Source organism: Diuraphis noxia, unplaced genomic scaffold (assembly GCF_037042655.1).
Source record: "Diuraphis noxia isolate RWA-SAM2 unplaced genomic scaffold, SU_Dnox_SAM2 contig0002, whole genome shotgun sequence".
NCBI classification, from domain to species: Eukaryota; Metazoa; Arthropoda; class Insecta; order Hemiptera; family Aphididae; genus Diuraphis; species Diuraphis noxia.
The window spans coordinates 70,833,726-70,852,425 of NW_028301712.1; the positions used below are offsets into that span (position 1 = coordinate 70,833,726).

The 18,700-nt window shown below is 26.8% G+C and overlaps 1 protein-coding gene across 3 annotated transcripts; it reads right to left on the reverse strand.

Annotated features, from left to right (window-relative positions):
* LOC107173090 (arylalkylamine N-acetyltransferase 1-like) lies at positions 1-18,436 on the reverse strand. Of its 3 annotated transcripts, none has more exons than XM_015523464.2 (4): positions 2,800-3,019; positions 1,705-1,927; positions 1,051-1,333; positions 1-612 (listed from the first exon to the last, which is right to left on the reverse strand). In XM_015523464.2, exons 1-4 carry the CDS (start codon positions 2,857-2,859, stop codon positions 414-416), a joined length of 765 nt encoding a protein of 254 aa, XP_015378950.1. In that variant the 5' UTR covers positions 2,860-3,019; the 3' UTR covers positions 1-413. The 3 variants fall into 3 exon arrangements, with proteins under 3 accessions (XP_015378950.1, XP_089077172.1, XP_015378951.1); XM_089221046.1 differs by lacking the exon at positions 2,800-3,019 and adding an exon at positions 18,056-18,436 and having other exon boundaries at positions 2-612; XM_015523465.2 differs by lacking the exon at positions 2,800-3,019 and adding an exon at positions 15,650-15,807 and having other exon boundaries at positions 3-612.
* Between the last annotated feature and the right edge of the window lie 264 nt (positions 18,437-18,700).

Consider the following 18,700-nt stretch of genomic DNA (forward strand, 5'->3'; position numbering starts at 1 on the left):
TAATACACGTAACAAAAAAAATTATAGTAATAAAACATAATATTAATAATAATAATAATGATAATAATAATTCGCTTAGTATTATTCTTCATAGAAATATATTAACTTTAAATAGATATAATAATGTTATAAATTTCGAACAAGAAATTCATAATCATTTAACAGTAGACAAAGCAAAATCAATAAAATATCTTTTTATATAAATTAACAATTATAAATAAAGTACAACAACATTATTATATACTCGTAGTTTATAATTTTGATTTTTCGTTGAACATATAATATAGTCTGGTACATTATAAAAATTCAAAAATTTTATACAAAGAATACGATAATGGTAACGACTAATGATTATTATTGTTATTATAAAGGAGATGGGTGAATTGTGTAGAGGTTCATATCGAATGGTTTCATTACAAAGGTAACACATACACTTTTGCACCTCTGTGTGGAGATTGTGTTTTGAACACCATCTCACCATGTTCGTTTACATAATCGTTATAGGCCAGTGAATAAATGCATTGAAATCCAAGTCTTTCGACTGCCTTGGCAGAATAATGACTGGTGCACTCTACGTAAATCATTTGACAACCCATTTCCAATGCATATTCTCTAAAAATTAAAACTTCACTTTAATATTATTTGTAATTGCACACAGTAAAATAAATATTTGCTACAATATTAATCTAAATATATTTTAATTTAATTATATTCTAGATATTGTATATAAACACGTATATTTATATTTTCTAATGAAATTTATTTTCAATGGAACACGATTAAGCAGTGCAATTTAATACACTCATACCTGTATAATTGGTATAATTAATATAAGCAAAATTGATCACCGTTTTTATCAAATATTAAAATTTAAGTTAGGTATCGTCAATGTGTATTAGATTTAATAGTTGAACTTTTAATTTAGATAGAATCTTATCTAAATAAAATAATATATTATATGCTATATCGTATCTACATATATATAATCCTCAAATATGATATTGCGATGATATGATATGATATGCGTATTATATGAGTTTTGTTGCATACTTGGTTTTATCGACGAGCGCCTTGCATACTCCTTGGCCTCTATAAGCTTCATTCACTGTTACAATTTTTATTTCTAATATACGATTTACGTTTTTATATTGGGCAAACACGTCTGCTTCCCGTTTAATTTTTTCCAACAAAACCACAATGTCCTTAAACTTCAGATTGTCATTACATGTTTCATCGTCTTCGTCGTCTTCTTCTACTTCGTCTCTGTGCATTATGTTGTTCAAAATTACACCCATTATATCACCAGTTTGAGATACTGCCATAAATGTCATTCCTGAATATAAAAAGTTAACAAATATAAATAAAAATAAACTAAAGTGTATAGTTTAAATATCAATATTTATATTATAATTTATAAGAAAACAAACGTGTATTGAATTTAATAATATGATATTGTTTGATAAATAATAATAATGAGTTGTTGGTTTCTGTCTGAAATAGTGAAATATATTCTAAACATTGTATAATCATTTTTAATTTTTGTCTATTTTTAATTAAATATTCCACTTATTTTACAAACTAAGTTCCAACACGGAGTCTACAACAAATTTTTTAAATTTATTAAATTTAATTGTTTCAAAAAACCCTTTGTTTTCACAATGTTTATACAACCACTTATCATATCGGTTTATAGTATTTGTATACCATATTGTAAATAGCTAATGCAGTAATTTTCAAGTTTTGCTGCCGAATCTGTTTCTTCCAATAACTGTACCGCTACGTTCAATGGTTCATCGCGGAAAAAGAATTTTCTTAGGAAAGCAGCCACAGTATGCTTATCTTTGGAAGTGGTGGGCACTATGCTGTAAGAGAATTTCGCTTGGTTTGTTTCGTCCATGTTGTTGAAATAGTAGATCTTTTTCTGGAACTAAAATACAAATACATTAACTTATAAAGAGTACAAATTTCAGTGAGATTTTTTTTTTTTTGCTGCGCTTTTATGTTCATGGTAAATATTGTATTTATTTATAAATACGTTACTGAAATAATAATAATACATTAATAGATAATATATAACAGTAAAGAATTTTAGAAAAATGTTTGGAAAATGTGGAAAATGCTCTGTTTCTATTACACAGAGCTGAACGACTAAAAATATGGACAAGTGTTTGTTGAAAATTTGTTTTTTATAATTAAGCATCGGTCTTAAAAATATTGGACTAATTATTAAAAGTTTATTTTATTTTAGCAAAAAAATAAAGGGATTAAAATTACAATAATGATTAAAAATAATATAATATAGTATGATAAAAGTTTGAACAAAAATAATGCAAATAGTTTAAGATATTTTCACATATTGTTTTTGATAAAATTAAAAATAAAAAACATTTTGTTTAGTTCCAAGTATAATAATTTCAACATTATAATACATTTATTGAATATTAAAAAAAAATGTATTTAATGTATTCTTAAAATTTACTATGTTCAATGTTTATACATTCTGTCAATAAAAATTATTAAATATAAATTTTTGTAAAATTTCAAAATACATTAATAAATGATATGCATCGTAAATAGAAATTAATAATTTTTCAAAAGCATTTTAATTATCAGTTCTAAATATTGATTATCCAAACATGTATACAACATTAAAATTAAATTTGATTCTTTAAAGGGATAAATATTTTTAAATCCTCACAAATCCTATACATTTATTATAATCCTCGGTATAATAAAACTGTTTAAATATTCAAATAGGTATAAACAATAATCAATAAAAACGAATAAAACATTGTATACCAATTGATGAGACGAAAGTTTGATGGCAAAGCCATTATCGATTTTGATTGAAGATGCCATTGTTTTGCAAATAATCGTCAATCTGTTTACAGCAAACGAAGAATAACAATTAAAATGATGGACTATTACTACAACAATTGAACTCTAACGACCACTATGTGTGCTTGCTTCGACATTCTCCGTTCTTTATATACTCAGGAAAATCACAGAATGCTGAACACGCCCAATATCTTAATCCACAAGAGCGAAATCCCGTTCTGAATGATTATATAAAATAAATATAGTTTAGTGCCCTTCAACCACGTGTCGTTAAAGCGGCATATTTGTCGATACAACGTTTACTTTCAACGTGAATGTATACAGAAAATGAAATGTAAATCTTGGGTTTACAGACATTTTCAAAAGGAACTATTTTACAAACAATGAACATTTACATCACGAAAGTATTAAAATACAGTTCATTATTATAAGTCACGCATTTAATATATAGGTATCAATATTCTTTATATTATTATAGATTACACACATCTGCGGTAATTCTGTTACTCGTAAATCATAATCCTAGACTTAAAGAGTTATTTCGAAATAATTACCTGGGTATGTGACAATGTATAACAATATAAATATTATATATTCAAAGGTCAGCGCATTGAAATTATAATGACACTTAATGTTATTTACGTTAAAGTAAATAGTAATGTATATATATATATATTATAATTATTAAATTAGAGCAGGGAAATACGCATAAGTTATTGCAGGCGTATGTGCATTACCTACTCACACAGCTCGCACATTTAATTGTCATATAAAATCATTGCAATAAATTACGAGTAAATTTACATTAATTTGTTTGGTAAACAACTAGTTAATTTTGTCAAGACTACTAAAAAACTAATTATTGGTTCTAATTATATTTCAATATAAATAGGCACAATTAGTGGATGTTACAATCAAATTAGCTCCTCAAAAGTAATTTTAGCTCTCTTAATTGCTGCAATATCGAATACATTTCAACTAAAATATATTAAATTCATCATTTTTATACAATCAATAGTGTCATTAACATTTAAATCTTATAATCAGTTATAATTTTTACTGAATATATATAAGTATCATATTATTATTCACTTATGCTAAAATTTAATGATAATACTTACACAGTTATAAATCAATTAAAATAACTTTTGTATTTATGAACTACCTATACATATTTTATAAACGATCATTTAATTATAAGCTGTAAACTTAAATATCTTATTAATAACCCAACATTTAATATTTAGTATTTATTCTACACTAGTATCTATACTGTTATACATTATTCTGAAATTTGTTAAAAAATTATTCAAATTAAAAACTATACTACCTACTAAATGTATAAAGTGTATTACTTAGGTGGCTGCTTTTTTTTCTTGTATTTGTGTCAAATCATATCATACTATAACTACTCAATTTTATTTACCTATACTATATATAAAATTAAGTATATATATATATATATATATATATACACAGGGTGTCTCACAATAAATCTTGTAAAATATACTTTTAAAAAGTATTTACAGATACTTTCAAATACTTTTTTTTTTTTTAATATGTTTTATCTTTTTTCCTTGGCCTAATGACCTTATAGATAAATTGAATTATTATTTATTAATCAACTAATTATTTTTATTTTAGAACTCTAATTTTACTTAAATTAATTAGAATAAGAATAATTAAGTTAGAATAATTAAAAAGTAAGACGAAAAAAGTATAAATAAATAAGATAACTAAATATTATTAATTACAGATAATTAAATACAGATACCTTCAAAAAAGTATTCAAATACTATACCCAAGTAGTTTTTTCAAATGTATTTAGAATACGTATTTGAGTACTTATAAAGTATTTTAATACTTTTACTCAAGTACTTTACAAGTCTGCTCACAATGATCTTACAATTCTTACATATGGAATAGCTTTTGTTGTATTCAATATAAAAAAAAATTGTTTTTCTATATTATTATATAATTATAGACACTTGTGCTACATTCTTAGTATAATTAAATAGTTCAAAAAACGTTAATAGTAATAATAATAGATAATATAGAAACAATGTAATGATATAACCATAATAATAATGTAACATAAAATGTTTATTAATTTAGATTAAGCAGCTGTTTAATAAAGAGGATAATGAAGGAGATGATTATGGTCGAGTAAGTTATATCAAAAGAAGCTTTTTTAAAAAGAATTTGGGTTGAAAATTCTTTTGGAAAATAATATAGGTACTTTAAAGTATAATAATAAAAGTTGACATACATTTTCACCGCACAATTAAAACTATAAAACAAATAGGTAAGAATTTTTATTTATTTTTATTAAAATTAGATTGTAGTAACTATTTATAAACTTTATTTCAGTAATTTGATAAACAATTGTAACGCCTTTTATTTGAAGTCAAAGCCAATAAATATCGCAAAACCATATATTTGTATATATATGCGAGTATTGCATATTGGTAATCACGACAACGAAAGTCACGATAAAAATAACAGTCAATAGGTAAATAATATATTTATTCTATACACTGTTATGTGCTAATTGCGGAACTAGCCTTTTGTTTTAAAATGATTTTTACAATGATGTTTATTTCTTTTTCTTTTTTATTCTGTAAACTTTTTTCCCCCTCTAAACTTGCTCAAAAGTATCAAGTATAACATCTTTTCTGAAATATTATGTTTTTGAGCTGGTACTTTAAACAAGTCATTTTTCGATTTTCGAAACGGTACTCGAAATAAAAGCGGTTAAAGGAGAAAAAACGTACGATTTCACGATTTTATAATATTAAAAAAATAATTATGGAAGAAGTTTTCTACCAGAAATATTGTTTCAAACGAAAAAGAGATCTTTTTTGTTGTATTTTGGATTTTTTTCCTTACAGTTTAAAGTTCGGGAAATTTTAGCCATTTTTTAGTTATTATAGAATTTTAATTTTGGGAGTTTTTTTGTTGTAATTCAGTTAAAAACTTTTGTAAGAACTTGAAATTTGGGTTTATTAATTACCTAGACATGGTAAATTTTCAAAACATTGAGCGACTTTTAAGTTTTTTCTTTTAGATTCTGAACGAAGTGATGAATGTATTGATATTACAATGATGTGTGTTTTTTTTTTGTTTCTGTGTACAGCATAACTAGTCGAAATAATGCTTCAATTTCAAGCTTTGGGGATGGTTTCTGATGTAAAAGTGAATATCCTTGGTGCATTATAGAGGTCAAAAGTAAACATTTTCCAACAGTTTTCAAAAAAATCGAGAAAAGCAAAAAAAAAATGACAGAAAAACGGGAATTTTAATGCAAAACCAGTTTACGACCAAATCGATGTATTATATATGGTTGTAATTCAAAAACTAATCACTGTAAATACTTGAAATTTTCACCAAATATTTATGTTAGTGTTATCTATATACAGTTTAATTTTCAAAAATTTTGACTTTTTTTGAGTTATTTATAGACCACTGAAATTTTTGATTTTTATGAGAATTTTTTTTTGATGTACCGACACATCAAAAAAAAATTTTGGATGACCAAAAAAACTTGAAAATTTAATACAAGGTTTCTTATGAGTTGTTCTTATTGAAGCTAAAAAAAAAATTGAAAATCTTTAGTCACAATTATTATTTTATAAGCGTTTATAGTTCAAATTTTCACGAAATCTGTCGAAAACGTGAAAATTTTGCAAGTAATTTTGAAGTTGAAGAATCATAAAACTTTTTGTGTTTATAGTTAAGGATTAAAAATACAACACTAAGTTTTCCTTTAAGTAGCTATAGAGAAAAGTCAAAGCATCATTATAGGAAAAATTTTAAGTTTGTTTGAATTTTAAATTTTTACGAAATAGCGTAACGATAACGATTTATCCTGAAACGATTTTAAATATTTGTTATTATTCAAAAAGTATAAGTCGTAGATATTTGAAAATTTTACCAGTTATTTAGATTGGCATTTACATGATTTAATTTTCAAAATATGTTGACATTTTTGAGATATTTATAGACGACTGAAATTTTCAATTTTTCTGAAAATTGTTTTTTGAAGTTTCGACAAAATTTTTTTGGCCCAATCAAAATACTTGAAAATTTAACACAAAGTTCCTCATAAGTTATTCTTATAGTGATAAAAAAATTATAAGAATACATATAGACACAATTTTTTTTATTAGCATTTGAAGTTCTAATATTGACAAAAATTCGACATAACCATGAATATTTGCAAATTTTAATGTAGTTCAAAATTCATAAAATTATTTGTATAATTGTATTTATATCTAAAGTTAAAAATTCAACACTAAGTTTTCCATAAGTTCTGCTTCAAATAGCTATAGAGATAATTTGAAGTGTCATTTTAGGAAAAATGTTTTGAGCAGTTGAGTTTTAAATTTTTATGAAATCGCGTAACGATAACGATTTTTCCTCAAACCAGGTATATGTATATCTATGATAATATAAGGTTAGAATCGTTTTTTTATCGAATGCAATCATTGCATTCAAATCGAATACAGTAAAATTACACTTTTCTGTCCGAGGACCGATGGGACGATGAGGACGATGGACAAATATCCAACACCGAAATGCTGACCTACTTTTTTTTTATTAATATTAAATCAAGCAACTATGGCTATTAGCTGTTTGTATGTTATGTAGATTTATTAACATAAGGGGAGGGGATATGATTGGTTAGAACACGTGTATGTGAAGTGAGAATTTGTCACTAAAAATCCGGTGGTCACCCATCCGGGAATTAGTGACACCGGGTATCGCCCATTTGTGCCAAAAAAAAATTAATTCGTTTTTGGTACAGCTCATTTGCGCCAAAATAAAAAAGGTATGTTTTTTCAGACAACCCATTTGCGCCAAATTTACCTACGTAAACATTTTAAATTAACGACTTGGTTATTTCTTATATTTTAAATACGTCGTGTCTCTAACGTATAATAAAGTTATTTTTTTAACTCTATAGATTTTAAAGCTTTGTATATTATTGCGTTGAAAGATAAACAAACAAGTTTTATATCAGTTGTATTATGTTGTACGATCTGGGTACTCCGTTACCGGGTATAAGTATCGTTATTCGTCAAAAGAACGATCCCAGTGTGATTTCATCAGATGTAACATTACACCAAATAATATTTTAGAATTAATTTATTAATGATAATTATTTGAATTATAAAATTATAAGAATGGAGTTCACGACAAGCACAAGAGGGAAGAAAATGGTTGTTGAAAATGACCATAAGTATATTTTGGTGTATATATCTTATATAAAATTATAGCGGTTTACACAAAAATTATTTTATACTATATGACATATGAAATAATTTTTTCATTTAATACCTAACATACAATATACATAATATGTTATAATATTATATAATATTAAATATATATTATGTATGTATGAATTTTTTAAATTTTAAACAGTAGACTTTTTTTTTTATTGATCTTAAACAAAACAACTCGGCAGCAAAGGCCATTAGTTCACAATTCTTAATAACAATTTAGATAATATACATAGGGTTCATAGATACAATTATACTTTGTTAATTAAATAAACAGTAGACTTATCGTGACCCGAAATTGGTTTGTGACTCATATACTGTGTTTATATGATGGCGTTAAAACGCTCTCATTATGTAGTTTAAGAATTTAAAATCGAATTAATTTAAAACCGTTTTAACGTCATCGTATAAACGTAGTAATAATTTGAACACCAGAACACCACTGGTATATTCCTTATAAAGGTCGATAAATAATTTAATTTTTTTATTTCAGTTGAATTTCAGTTATATTTCAGTTTTTTGATAAATTAAAAATATATAACGTATTTTTATAGCAACCAGAATGGCACGGTGTGGATGATGAATGATTAACAAACGCTGTGCATTAATTCATTAAATTTTTAATCGACCCAAGTTACCTATTAATTTTTTTAAATTTTATTTATAGTACAAAATATTTTGAATTCTGAGTAGAGATGGATGAATTGATTTTACAATACTTATTATAATACATTTTTTAAACCAATTTTCTTATCATTTTCTGCATATGATAAAATTTTAAAAATATTTTGATTTTTGAGGTATTTATAGAAATTTCTGGTTAGAACTTGTTTTTTCTTTATTTTTTCTATTCATAAAACAATTTTTTTTTTGCTTGGTCAAAAACATTATAAATTTAATACAAAGTTCCTAATTACGTCTTGCTTGTATACAAATTAAAAAATATCGAATAATATACTATAGTTTAATGTTTATAAAATTTAATGTTCAATTATTATAGATTATTATTATAACTAAGAGTTATTATTATTATTTCATATGGCTTAACTACAAGATTCATAATTCAACATATCATAATATAAAATACTCGTAATATAAAACAATTAAATAAGTAAAGTGAATAAATAAATAATAAATTTTAATTCCCAATTAATTATTTATCTCGTCCTCGAAAACCTCGAATCAGAGTGTTCCGGATCAAACCTCACTGACGGGCAGTGCTAATAAGGTCAGCGATTTTCATTTGGGCTGCGGACGAGTCAAGCATCTACCATAATTATTATTATTAGGTATGGGTTACTACTACTACTACTGTCGATTCTGGGCGGGTAGGTAGATATGTTCGAGAGTACGATCTTCTCTTCCATACCTTCATCCAGATATTATAAACGTATTGAAGGATATTGTTCTTAAGCGCATTATGCATTCTTAATATTATGCATGCCGATCCGAATGCATAATCACGTGAAGCGGTCACGCCAAGATTTATTATAGCGTACGCTTTACATTTTATAAATAATAATATTCCCTCCTGTTGGCGCCGCCTAGGCGAACTTCCTATACACTGTCGAGAGATTTGCGAGCGCGTGATCGGCACGAATGTTGGATAGGTCCACGTGCCACGTCCTACATTGTAGGTACATCGACATTGTACATTGTATTGCGATAGGCAACGCGATAAGGCGCAAATACCCGTGCGAAATGTACCAATAATATATTGTGTTTCTAGTTTCTACTGCTCGTGGCGATAGTTGACACTGAACGACTGAACCGATCCAATACGCTTCTAATGTTTGTAAATATAATGCATATATATTTGAAGGTTATCAAGGATATAATATTATATTTAAATATTCTTGCACTAACGAAGTAACGAACGTAGGTTAAAGTATATCGACATCGATAGTACCTACCAGCACCTACCTAGTCTGCGTATTTTATTTGAAATGCGTACAAAAAATAGAAAACGTACACGTCGCGCGTCGTGTTTGTTTGCATCAATTTAAAGGGCCAATAACTAATAAACGATCGAGCAATATTTATAAATTCAAACATCACTAGCAGCATTCTGGAGTATTTGCCAAAGATTTTGGGTCCTGTAATATGATTTTTTTTTTTTGTAAATATACCAATAATACTTGTAATCTGCAGGTAACGTGTATATCCGATATCGTGTACCATCGAAGAAAAACGACCACCCCCGCCCTAGCTGTTTTTCATGACTCATGAGTCATGACTATTAATTTTCTTTAAAACTTGAAAATACATAACTCAACTAATATTGAATTTTCGATGGAAATTAAAAGTTTAACTTTTAATTAATTTTAGACAAGGGATACAAAATCAAAAATTTTAAAATTTTAATTAAAAAAAAAATTTGTTGGTTTTTCCAATACGGTAATAATATTAAAAGCCTTAGAAAGTCGCTATGTTATATAGTAGGGTTTAGTGTATCTCGTTGTTGTATATTAAATCATAAAAAAATGTTCACTTAAAACGTACCTATATGATTCGAACAAAAGTGATTTTTTAAGTTTGATATCGATGTATTAAAATCTATTTTTCTACAACAGGATCATTTACAATAACATAATACATATTTATAGAAAATAAATATTAGTAATGTGATAGGTTAAAAGTTTTTATCAAGAATTATTTAAAATTGTTTACAAAATTCGAAAAGTGTCTCAAGGCTATAAATAGCTCAAAAAGTCAAAATAATTTAGAAACGTAATCGTATATTGAAAATATACTATTATAAAAATTTGGTGAAAATTTCAAGTGGTTTTTAATTTTTGAGTTACAGAGATTTACTGATAAATCAGAGTATTTTTACTACCCCTAATGTTGATGACAGAAAAAAAAATACTCATCCTTATTGTAAACACATTATGATGCTGATGCACTTTGTAGCAAATTTAAAAGAAAACACAAATCATTATTTTAATGACCGATAACATTTATAACATTCATAGGACATTTTATTAAGACTCATATTGTGAAAATATTGTGATGAATTCATAATTGAGTCCAACGTGTAGAAGACCAAGGTTATCAGGATCAATATTTAAATGTGTACAGTATTTAAAAAAAATATTAAAAACAATTAAATTTAGGTAGTATTAACATGTTTTGTTTTACATCTTATTGCTCCCAGACATTTTATTTCCATATCTCCCTAACCCACACGTTAGAAAATCCTAATTGTATCACTGTCACTGTATAATTTCACTCTTTATAAATTCTATTTGAATAGACCGTCAACTAGATTTTTGTAGGAATAACTGATGAGGGGTACGTTGGTGTTGCTTAACCAAGGTTAGGTTGGGTATTTAAGAAATCCGCTTCCTATTGTTGCCATATACCATGGTCGTTGCGTGGATGGCTGATATGATTGGAAGACTTAATCCTGGAAAAATTACGGTTCCGTCGTTTGTCGTCTATCACGTGCACAAACACGTGTACGACACTTGAATGTGCGTATAAATCAGTGGTTTTCAACCGGTGTGCCGCGAAAATTCTATTAATAGAGTTAATTTTTTATTTTCCAGTATTATTATCGATATTCGATGAAAACTTATAACAAACAAAAATATAAAGACAGGCTAATCATTAATCGAATACGTATAAATCTATAATAGTATTTAATATTAGTTTGCCCGTCGCAGCCGTACCGATAACTATACGTCCCTTCGCGGAATATTGTGTTTTTAATGACTTTTGTCCTACATGGTATATTTTAAATAATACTTATTTTTTTTATAATGGATGCATTTATAATTCGTTTAACTGACAGCACTTCAGTGAGTGAACAATCAGAGAAAAAAATCAAATTAAATATCAGACGTCAATATCATGAAGATTATTTAAACATAGGATTTTGGCGATTAGTATGTGACGAAAAACTATCAAATGAATCAATGGTTCCAAGTAAATTAAAACGTCATTTTTCCACCAAGCGTTCTCATTTGGTTGATAAAAATGCTTCATATTTTCAACGTTTACTAAAATCAGAAACACGACAATTTGAAAAAATAACAAAAAATAGTGGCCATTTCTGATAAAACTCAAGAAGCTATAGTTATCTAGTAGCAGAACTTGTAGCTAAACAAATGAAACCACACACTATAGCAGAAAAACTTATTTTACCTGCTTGCCATGAAATCGTAAAAGTACTTTTTGGCGAAGAAGCTGAAAAAGAAGTATTAAAAATTCCTATATCTGACAATAACATTAGTAGGCGTATAGAACACATGTCTGAAGATATTAAAGAACAAGTATTGCAACAATCCCGTGACTCTCCATTATTTGCATTACAACTAGACGAGTCAACTGACATAAGTGGACAAGCCCAACTTTTGGTGTTTATAGTATATTTATATATATATTCATACGAGTATTTTTTGAGTTGCTTAACTTTGTTTTTTTGTTTTCAAAGGATAAAAGTACCATGGATCTAGAATTATAAGATATGGGGATTATTAGAAATATGAAAATATTAATCTATCTACATTAATAATTCGTAAAAATGGCCCAATTATAATAAATACAAAATCTTATTTTATGTTTATTTTAAATTTTTGTAAAGCCATTTTTAAGCATTATTATCATTGGAACAAATATTTTAATGAATAAAAAGCTACTCATTTGAATTTTAAATTAAGTACATCAACATTTTCCACTAAAAATATATAGTTAAATGGGGATCGGGTATCATTAAAAAAACAGTTGTTTGTATCGCCATTAGACATTTCTTAGGTAGTACAACAATTCTCATGAATTTGAAAATATGGTCTTTGAAATCTTTAAAAGAAAGATTCTAAAAATCAGTACCTATGTTGATAAATTCATTATTGAAGGAAAAATATGGAGGGAAACATGATTGGTTAGTAGTCATCCTGTATACAGATTTTTAAAGTGTTAGTGTTGTGTTCCATTATACTTAAGTAATTCCATAAGTATAATTATTAAATAAATAAGTGAGTGTCTAAACTGTTAAATTAAATTGTTTTAATTTAAAAAGGTGACATATGATATTTTTTAAAATTAAATGAGAATAAATATCGTTTATTATTTATATAATAATTTTTTTTATGGTTTTTTATTAACTATCAAACTTATGCAATTGATAGAGATGTTTAGTGAGTATATTCAGATGATAGAATTATATCTGTACTTTTATTTATAATATCCACCCAATAATAAGACTATAAAACGCCGTACTGAGTTCAATCATGCATTCTTACCTAATATGTAGTAGTAGCATAGAAAATTATTAAAATTTAGCAGTATGATGTATTGCCATTTGTCACGGTTATACACATTTATATTATAAAAACAATATCAAAATATATATAGGTACATAAAAGTAATAAATAAAATAGCATAATTTTCAAAAACATTTTTGTATAAAGCTATCCTAATGGTCAATTTATTACTAATAAGTATTATAATATTATAGTATATTATAAGTATATTGTTAACAATAAAGTTGTTCTTGATTAATACCTAATTGTTTGCATTTTTATTAAAAGTGTTGAAATTTTAGGTTTCCCATCATAAATCAAAAAATCTGAATTTTGCCAAAATGTGGAGACAAAACAAAAACAGATGGAAATGGGAATATTTTCGTGGCATTTATAGACATATTTTTTCGATTTTTATTGATAACATTTGTTTATTTTTTCTAATAACAGTTTAAACAATTTAAAAATACACAATTTTTTTGTAGTTTCAAATTTAAATTTTGACGACATAATAAGCTTATTCAGATTATAGGTCCAATCACGGTTTTCGCCTCTAATGTTTTTAGTTATTTTTCTGTATTTAAAAATAATATAAAATGTAGGAGCTTATTTAAACTTTTGGCTACCTATCTAAGTGTATACACGATAAAATGTGTTTAAAAATGTTTGACTAATTTTAGGCTATTTATATCCCTTTTCTGAGATTCTATTATACATTGACTTTAAAATAACAGAATATTTTAAATTTTAAATAGTTAATAATTACTTTAAAAAGTATAAAGTTTACTTTTTTCAGTTCATACAGATTTGTCATGTTTGGTAAATACGCTATACGTGTACAAACTATTACAGTAACTACCTATAATACTTATTGGTAACACACATAATTTTTAACTTATCATGGTAATGTAAAAATATTGAAGTATCTTTTTAAATTTTATAATTTTTTGAAAATAAATACTTACAAAAATTAATTAAATAATTAATCAATATTCATGAACAAAAAGTAGTTAAATTTAAGTTATAGCCTAAAATTCAGAATGCAGAAAAATATAGTTATTATATATTTTTTATTTTTAAACCAGAAAATTGTACAATATGTTGAGTAATAATTTACAATAAGCACAACTGTGCACAAGTGATTAAAGAATTAATAAAGAAAAAACAAAATAAATAGGATAAAGTAACGAACAATAATAAGTGATGTTATTGTTATGGACGCGGACTTGGCGATTTCGCAACAAATAAAAATAACGAGATGAAATTACTTCCTTTGGCTCAAAATTATTTTCTTTATTTAATTGTAAATGATGTTTTAATAAAATAAATGTTCTGAAATAGTCTGTAATGGTAATGCGTTGTTCAAAGACTGTCTGCTACGTGTGCGAGTCCCCGTATACGAGCTGGTCGTCTGCTCAAAAGGATTAATTCAACAAATTCTTTAGACCAGTTGCATAGTGAAGGAGTCCTACTCGCCTGTTGTCACACACGTCTCAGTTTACAGTATGTTTAATTATTCTACAGCTAAATACACTAATACTACAACATAATATACACCATAATCAGTACCGGACCTAGGGGGGGGGGGAGCCGGGGCCCATGCCCCGGGCGCTTATCATAGAGGTGCGCAAATTTCAAATTTTAAACTCATAAGTCATAATTTTTATTACATTTTAATTTTTAGGGGCGCTAATATTATGTTGTGCACCGGGTTGTATAATTTGTAGATCCGGTACTGACCATAATTTCACAAACAATATTCAGTGGTTCTTAACATTATTATATAAAATATAGATATACTCAAAATTCAGTTACCTTTAATTTGTAATGTTTGAGAGGTTACATTATATCTATGACTCATAAATGTTGTTATATTAGCTTTAAAAAAAAAAAAAAAATACCTATTTCCTACCAGCTACACGAATGACCTACATTTTAATAATAGATTTTTTTAGTTATTTAACAATATAATTTTCGTATTTTATAAGATTCCAATTATTGGTAATAGTATATAATATGTGAACTAACATGTTTATGCTCTCTAATAGTATTTATTGATTTAAATTAAATAAAGTTTTTTTAGCACTGAAATGCAACTCCTACTGTTCATTGTATCGTATAAACATTAATAGATGTAACAAATCGTATAATTATTGAATTTTCGCAAACCCATAGAAACTATATAATAAATGTAAGTTAAAAACTTTCGCTATAAATTTCTTAAAATGTTAAGTTTTAAACTAATTTATGTACATTTTAACACCGTCAAAATTTACTTACGTTTAAGTAATTGAGTTAGGTAACAACAGTGTTGAGAATTTATTACAATCGTTACCAAAGTACGTTTATTTTTTAAATAACTGCTATAAAACACATAATAAAAATCGCTTCTATTTATTGATTATCAATTTATCGGTGGTTCCTTGTTTTTTTTATAACTAAAGCGCTGTTTGTTCAAAAATGTATATGTACTGTCTGATATTTTATGGCATCATATTATTTATTCATCTGTGTAAATAATAAAGTAGGTACTACCCACAGTCTACCACCTAAATCATATAAATATTTAATGCACAACTTATAGACAACTCATAAAAAATACAGTACAGAATAGTCAGAATACATTATTTAGATTGAAAAATGAAGACTCCGTTTTAAAGAAATTAACTAATTAATAATATTATAATAATTTCTTTTAATTGTAAATAAATTTCCATAGTAATGAAAATACTCTAGCAACGCCTAATTTTAGTGCGGATAAAACATACAATGAAATGTGAATGATGGGTTGAAGAGTGAAGACTTAAACATTTCATGTACTTACACTATTAATGCTAAAGTTAGCCCTATAAAAGTTTACACCAGGTTCATACAACACTTGGCCTAGTTAAGACCTTTGCACGCACTTCCTGAAACTATATAGGTATCTCCCCTACACCCAGCGAGTCCTAATATAAAAACCAAAATAATTTTTGTTTTTTTTTTTTTTATCCAAACAAACCTTGTAAGAATATTGCACATCTATTATAAACAAAAATAAAAATATTCCATGACTCAAAGAAGTTGAATGAAAATCAATATTAACAAATTTATAATAAGTTATTTTCTTTTTCTTCATCATTTACCTACTTACTATGCCTATCTATCTTGTGTTTTATTTGTGCAAGTTAGATATTACATATTTGACTTCGTTTTATTCAAATGAATAAATTGTTATTATTATCTATAAATAGAAGTTGTATTATAACTATTTAACTATAGAACGGGAATTTTAAGAATCTAAATATTCGCTAGGCACTATTCTGATACAATACTATATAACATAATAAAAATATAATACGATACATTTCAAAACTTACAAATTATGATGCATTTTCTATTACATAGATATAGAGTAAACTGTACAATAATATTGACTAAACATTCAAAACAACGTGCAAATGATAGTTTTATGATAATTAATTCATAAATAATTTTAAAAAAACATTTATAAAGCTAATAATTAAAACAAAATTTTTTTTAAATTCATGCAGAAAATTAATATTAACGCTTATTTTAGTTTTATTTTAAAATTAAAAACATGTGGTTAGAATTTCACGTTATTTTACAGGCAATACAAAAATGTTGCAATCAAAAATATTTGATTCTCATCATACAACTCAATTATTATTTATAATGAATTATTTACAACTACATAATATTACCTTTAACTGTACCTATACTTTAAAATTTAAATCATTAATAAATGTAATGGTTTTTCATTATATAATTTATGTAATTACTTAAAGATTTTTATATTTTAAATAACATTTAACAAAATGTATCAAAATTAATTTAATATAATATTTTATATGTTCTCAACTTGCATAACACAAAACTAATGCGTTTAAGTTTAAACAAATAAACAATATACTATTGTCTATTTAAAACGTGTGTGAAATGTGTTTAAATAAGCGTTTGTAATATTTTCAATATTAATAAGTCATGTTTTATTGTATAATAAATTATACTATTGACAATAAAATTACAGTTTATATTATATTAAATTTACGTTCATTGATCATAAACACAATAATAATAAATTATAACGAATGCAATAAATTGTTGTACTATGATGTATAATGAATACTTTTGTACATACTATACACACTACGTAAAAAAATTTGTTTGGATTTGAAAATAGAATAGAATATAGTCTATGTATTATGATTTATAATTTTTAAAAATAATAAAAAAGAAATAGAACTAAAAAAAAGATAGATGGCTTATTTAAGTAAATATTGACACAAAATTAACGTAAAATACGTGATATTATATTATAATATTATGTACGATCTTACAGTTGAAGTCACAAAATAACATGCCAGTGACTGAAACCGTCTAAAACCATCGTCCATCATATTCGTTTATATCGATATAATTGGCACAAAAGACAACATTACATAATATAGTATATTCTATATAATAGTGTTAAATCTGGTGTTTAACTCTCGAATGCATTCATTAGCAACAGCCGGTAATGGTATACCGCAAAAGATAAAAATAAATAAATAAATAATATACATAACAACAATAAGATACGTAATAATAATAATTGGTAATATGACGTAGGCATGAAACATTAAACAAAAAAAAAAAAAAAATTGCATAGAATATCAACGAGACTACATGTTCAACGGATTTTACCTCAAAACGCGCGATCGGTTTTATAATCTGTTGATCTGACGGCGAGGCACCGCGACGTGATAGTACGACGCGTGACTATAGGGTACGAGACGGCGAGTCGCGGAGTAGTGACGAGAGAGATGATATAGAGAGATGGAACGAGAGCGATAGAGACAGACAGCGTGACGGGGTGAGATACAGGAGTGTGATACGAGCGCCGCAGCGAGGGAGTCGTCGCGTGGCGGTGTCGAGTACACACGCCGCCGCCGGCGTGATAGGACAGAGACCAAAATATAATAATAATAATAATAATAATAACTCGAGTGCGCGTACTATAATATTATAGCGTATAAATAGTGCAGCTGTGGCCGTGACGGCGGCGGACGGTGGTGGTGTACTACAACTGGCGGCGGTGTTTCGATGATAAGCGGCGTCGTAGTACTACGCGCTGGCCCGACGTCCGGACGCTGCAGGGATCCGCGGGCCGGGCGCGAACCGAGTCGTCATGACGACGCCAGGGCGTCTGTGCTGCCGTCGGCCCGATATGACCTTGGCCGGGATTGATTGCTGCACGGCTCTCCTTAACGCGGGCGCCGCACGTCCCTCGGCGACCGAGAGATCCATTTTGACGACGCCGCAAAGAGGCTTTTTTTTTTTTGCTAACCG

Coding starts and splice junctions, on each gene's coding strand:
- LOC107173090 (XM_015523464.2), bottom strand. CDS start 2,859: ATGGCATCTTCAATCAAAATCGATAATGGCTTTGCCATCAAACTTTCG. Junction 1,928..2,799: donor AACTTTCGTCTCATCAATTG/GTATACAATGTT, acceptor TTTGTATTTTAG/TTCCAGAAAAAGATCTACTA. Junction 1,334..1,704: donor CATTAGCTATTTACAATATG/GTATACAAATAC, acceptor TTTTATATTCAG/GAATGACATTTATGGCAGTA.